Below are 5,646 nucleotides of genomic sequence, written 5' to 3'. Positions count from 1 at the left end.
ACTTAACCTGCGACGCCAGCAATGGCATGAGAACCGGAATTCCCTTGCAGCCCACTCCAGGCAGCTGGACTCAGCCACGGCCCCGGGAGCCCTGGGCCCCACTCATCACTGCTGCCGTCAGTAACTGCTGGGGGGCGAGCACACCCCCAGGAAGTGGCTTTGAAAAAACCAGGAACCAGTTTTAAAAAGCAAACTTAAGCCCTGGCTGGTGTGTCTCAATGGATACAGCATCAGCCTGCGGACTGAAGGGTCCCAGGTTCGATTCCGGTCAAGAGCACATGCCCGGGGTGTGGGCTCGATCCCCAGTGGGGGGCTGCAGGAGGCAGCGGATCAATGATTCTTATCATTGATGTTTCTATCTCTCCCTCTCCTTCCTCTCTGACATCAATAAAAAAATATTTTTAAAACAAAAAGCAAACTTAAAAGCATGGAAATCCCTCAGGCAATTCAACCTACCTGTTTATAAAGCGGCATCAATGCCCTGGAAGGAAAAGGGAAATCACACGCATGCTGCCTGCTTTGGCAATGACCTTTACTGTCCAGGGGGCCCGAGTATTACAGCCCCCTTTCCAGCAAAACCCAAAGCACACCCGCCCATGCACAGTTCACACCAGTGTCTCCCCTAACTGCCTGGGGACATCGCTGCTTGAGGGGCGGCTGCATCTCCGGATCATTCACCAGAAGGAATTTAGTCCCCAGACGGGAATTTCAGATTTTCCTACATGATGCTGTAGAGCCAAAATCTTAGCTGGAAACCTGTGCTGTTCGGAGCAGAGGCGGAACCTGCTCTCTGTGGCCACTTCAGCCTGTAAGACGAGGGCGTGGCAGGCGCATCTCTCCCTCCGCCTCAGCCTGTGTTTATCCTTCCCTCCCCAGCCTGTCGGCTCGTCCTTTCGTCTTTGTCCCTCTCTCAGGATAACTTCCTCTTCACAAATCACGTGACAGACCGTTTTTATCATGGCCACTGAATACAGTTCTGTCCTCTCCGGTTTAGAAAGATCCCCATTTGACTGCCCGCTGCCTCCCGGCCAAGCCGGGGCCGCCCAGCCCCGCACAGTGCAGCGACGTGTGCGGTGACCAGGCCGGGCAAGGGCAGGTGGGAGCTCAGGCCCCCCCAGTCCCCCAGGCTCTGCGGTACTGTGTGGCCAAGAGGTACACCTCTGAGGACTCCTTCCTGCTGGCCTCGGGCTTCAGGGTCCTCACGCTCTGGAATTCCTCCGTCAGTCTCTTCTGTAACCGGTGGCTCTGACTTCCAGCCCAGGTTTTGCAGAGAAATGTGCCCCCGGGACACAGCAGGTCTGGAGCCATGTCCAGAAGCGACCAGCACAGGCCAATGAGCCTGTCGTGGTCCAGGCCCCGGATGCCTGTGGCGTTGGGGGCCATGTCACTCAGAACCACATCTGCTCTCCCGCCAGGAAGCAGCTCTTGGACTCTCTGCAGGGTCCGTGGGTCCGTCACGTCAGCGGGGCACACGAAAGTCGCTCCTCCCAGGGGGGCGATGTGAAGAAGGTCGACCCCGAGCACAAAGCCCACGGGACTGCTGGGATCTAAGGAAGAAACTGGGAATTAGTTACTTACACCGATTCTTCCCACAAAAGCACATGCCGCAAAGTCGTGAAATGGGACCAAGGAAAAGAGCTAATGTGCAGACTGGCAGACACGGGCCGTTTGCCCCTCTCCACATCCTGCACGTGCACACGTAGGGGAGTGCGGGTGCTTCCCGCCACATCTGAGAAAACCGGCGCAGAGAGGCCAGTGCTGTCCGAGTGGAAGGCAGACCTGAGGCCATACCCCGGACACGTCTCCAGTTCTGATGTCATTTCGTTTCATCCCGGAGACTGCTCACCTGGTGAGCGAAGATAGAAACTGTTACACTAGCGTGTAAAGTGCCCCTGGGTTAAACCAACAAGTCTGTCTGTGTTTTCAGCCAAATTCTTTCCATCAAAAAGAAGCTGAGATATGGGGGAAAGGGCAGATGTAGGGTAAGGGCCAAAAGTGGTCCCTGCCCACATCCGACTTCCTGCAGCGGCTGGCCGGCTCGGTGCTTTCCCCGAGCGTCGCGTTACCCCCGCAGGAGTGTCCACCGAGGCAAATCGCTTTGGGTGCAGTTGGGCAACTTCCGGGAGGAAGAGAAAGCAAGCTGCTTGCCCACGGACCCTGCAGAGTCCAAGAGCTGCTTCCACTTCTCCCCATGTCCACCGGGGCCTGCTCCTCCACACAGCCCGTCGGGGACAGGAACCACTGCATTTCTGACCCAAGTTCAGTCACTTGGTCAACAAGCATGGGAACTAAAAACAATGTTTTTATGCCAATTCGCAAGCCCCACGGCGCCCCACCCAGCCATGTGGCGGGGCTGCTGAATGAACCAGGCAGGCCCAATGCTCTACCTTCTGCGGGTCACTCCACTCCTCTACCTCAGTTTTCTTGTGAGGAAAATGGGCACAAATGCCCCCACTCTAAGGTAGCTGGGAGAGATGTTTGTGAACTGTCACAAATGTCACATAACGCCAGCGCACGCAGGACCCTCAGACTCTACGGATGGGAGTGCAGACGGCAAGAAGGCTCACTGCAGCACAAAGACCTGACGCTAAGAAGCGGGGACAGTCCCCCAGGACCTGTTCAAAAGGATGATGTTGTTTTCTAAGTTCTATGGGTGTTGGTTTACCTGTTTATTAATCAGGGGAACCTTTTTCATATTTTTAAAAAAACACCTTTGACAGCCCAGGCTGGTGTCGCTCCATCCCATACCTGGAAAGGCTGCAGATTCGATTCCCAGTCAGGGTTCATACCTGTGGGTTCATACCTATGCTGTGGGTTCGAACCCCGGTTGGGGTAAGTTCAGAAAAAGGCAGCCAATCGATATTCTCTCTCATATCCATGTCTCTCACCCCCGCCCCCGTCCCGCCTCCAATCTCCTCTCTCTAAAACCAATAAGCATAACCTTGGGTGAGGATTAAAAAAACAAAAAACAAAACCTTTGACAAAACCCGAAAATATGAAAGATAAAATCCTCGGGTTGAGCCTGAGTTGAGAGTCTGGAGCCCCAGCTGTGGGAGTGGAGCAGCCCCAGCGGGACCTCGGGGAGCCCAAGGGCTTCAGCAGCAGGACCGGAACCGGATGTGGTCAGAGACAGCGCTGCCATCCAGCGGAAAAGGCCCGGTAAGGCTCTCCGGTAGCAAGAGGGCTGCGGTGGAAGCGCATTCCAAAAAGCACGTGGGTACAGCGTTGCGTGTGCAAAGAAAGAGCTCTGAAGGGGCGCACACCACACACACGAGCGGGGTGATCCGAGGCAATTCTGATCACCGCACCTTTCATTCTGAACGTGTCGGTGTCCTGTCTTTACCATTATTACTACCAAACAACCACCTTCAGAAAGCGCCCCACCGCTGTCCTCGGGCCTCTGGCTCACGCTGGCCTACGAGCGGAGACCCACCTGTGCCTGCAGCGTTGACTCTCTGCACCGCCACCTGGCTCCACGCCCCAGGGGCCGCCCCGCAGTCCAACACCCGGAGGCCAGGCCGCAGGATCCGGTGCCGCGTGTCCACCTCCAGAAGCTTGAAGGCGCTCCGACACCGGTAACTCTCCACCTTCGCCGCCTTCACGAATGGGTCCTTCAGGTGCCGCGTCAGCCACAGGTGCTGGGCGCCCGTGCGGGCCTTGCAGTGCCTCGCCGCCGTGTGGAGCCCGTGGCGCTGCAGGGACGCGCACACCAGCCTGCAGCACCTGGCGAGGGACAGGGGCAGCCGGTTGGCCCCCCGTATCCACCAGTCCAAGCTTGCTGGGCCCGGGGCAAGCCGTGCCATTTTAGACAGGTAGCACCGGGCCCACGAGGGGAGGCAACGTGACAAAGCCAGTCAGAAAGCAGGCTCAGGTGCTGACCTGTGAGCCCCCACAATTTATGCTGAAGTCCCAACCCCTAGCACCTCAAAATGGCCTGGTCTTTAAAGAGGTAATTGAACTAAAATGAGGTCAGAGGGGTGGGCCCGAATCCCATAGGACTGGTGTCGGTATGAGTTAGGACACCCAGGCAGACGGACGGAGCCGGCCACCCACATGGAGACGGGCTCAGAAGAAACCAGCCTGCTGACCCTGGATTCTGGATGCTCCTCGGCCAGCACATCAGAATGAATTTCGGTTGTTAAAGCCGCCTGCTTTGCGGGGCCTCGCTACGGCAGCCTGAGTACTGACACAGCAGGCAGCTCCCTGTGGTCAAGTGTTCTTCGCCCTGGCGGGGAGCTCAGTTGTTAGGACATTGTCCTGATGTGCCCAAGTTGCGGGTTCAATCCCCAGTCATGGCACATACAAGAACCAACCAATGAATCCATAAATAGGTAGAACCAATGAATGCATAAATAGGTGGAGTCCATGTCTCTGTCTCTCTCTCTCTCAAATCAATCAATCAATAAGTGTTTTCCTCTCCTGAAGTTTTCTCCGTAAGGAAAACTCAGACATCAGTGACAGCACCTTCTTTGTATCAACCAGATCCTCCCAGTCCTGGTTAGTGGCACTGACATAGCGAAAGGAGCGTTCTTTCCCGCCTGGTACAGCTGTTCGCTAGATGGTGAGACGGGGAGACCGCCCCAGGAGGACGCGCCTTGCCTGGCTACCTGGTTCCCGGTAAGATAGTTCGGTGGCCAGAGATCCTGACCTTAACGTTTCTTTTTTTTAATTTTAATGTATTTTTATTGACTTCAGAGAGGGAGGGAGAAACATGAGAATCATCAATGGGCTGCCTCCTGCACGCCCCCTACTGGGGATCAAGCCTGTAATGGGGCATGTCACCTGACAGGGAATGCAAAGGTGACCTCCTGGTTCATAGGTCAATGCTCAACCACCGAGCCACACCTGACCAGCACATTTCTTAACGGAACGGAATCAACTGGTGTGAATAGTTTAAGGGCACGCTCCAAGCCTCTTTGGAAAAGTTAGGTTTTAACAGTTTAGCAACTGCCAAGAGTCTGCATTTAACTCTCAGACCTACAAATAGGTTTTGTACTTTCATTATGTTTTTATTACATTTTTCTGATGATGGGGGAAAAAAGCTATCATTACACACACACACACACACACACACACCCGCTCCAGGCCAAAGCCTGTTCAACACCAAGGCATGTTCACACCATCTCAGGAATCAAAGCCTTCAAGTGCCATAGCCTCAGGGGAGAGGGCAGACGGTCCTGGTGCCAGAACCAACGGGGGGAGGGGGGCGGGCGCTGGAGTTACACAAACAATCCCCCTGATCTGGGCAGCGGGCCTCTGACCGCCTCCGTCCACCTCCTCCGTCCACCTTCCCCGTCCACATCCACATCCATATCCCGGATTCGGCCAATCAGCCCTTCCTTTCTCGGCAGCCACAGCCTGGAGGCCTGGGTGCTCTTCACCAGCTTCACTTCCACCTGCGGGCCCCTCTCCTCTCCACCTGCGGGGCCCATCACCTGCCCCTCCTCTTCCTAAAACCCGGTACCGCTCTCTGCCCGCCCGTCGCTCCTCGGAACCTCGCCGACGGTTTGCTTCGCGTCCGCAGCCCCCCATCGCCGGGCGGACCGAGTCTGGGCCAGGACGGAGGCGGAGTTGGTGTCCGTCCGGACGAGGACACCCGGGCGGCCCCCGGCCACTCCCGCCTCCCGCGCATGCAGCAGGCGCCGC

General features: G+C 56.4%; 1 protein-coding gene across 1 annotated transcript; it reads right to left on the bottom strand.

Annotated features, from left to right (window-relative positions):
- Positions 1-511: 511 nt before the first annotated feature.
- Positions 512-5,640, bottom strand: FTSJ2 (FtsJ RNA methyltransferase homolog 2 (E. coli)). The gene is made up of 3 exons (XM_015565133.1): positions 5,436-5,640; positions 3,434-3,723; positions 512-1,547 (listed from the first exon to the last, which is right to left on the bottom strand). The coding sequence occupies exons 1-3, from the start codon at positions 5,630-5,632 to the stop codon at positions 1,105-1,107; spliced, it is 930 nt and encodes a 309-aa protein (XP_015420619.1). The 5' UTR covers positions 5,633-5,640; the 3' UTR covers positions 512-1,104.
- Between the last annotated feature and the right edge of the window lie 6 nt (positions 5,641-5,646).

This window comes from Myotis davidii, unplaced genomic scaffold (genome assembly GCF_000327345.1).
Source record: "Myotis davidii unplaced genomic scaffold, ASM32734v1 scaffold399, whole genome shotgun sequence".
In the NCBI taxonomy this organism is placed as follows: Eukaryota; Metazoa; Chordata; class Mammalia; order Chiroptera; family Vespertilionidae; genus Myotis; species Myotis davidii.
Note: the sequence above shows the minus strand (reverse complement) of the source record. Positions and strands in the feature narration are given on the sequence as shown.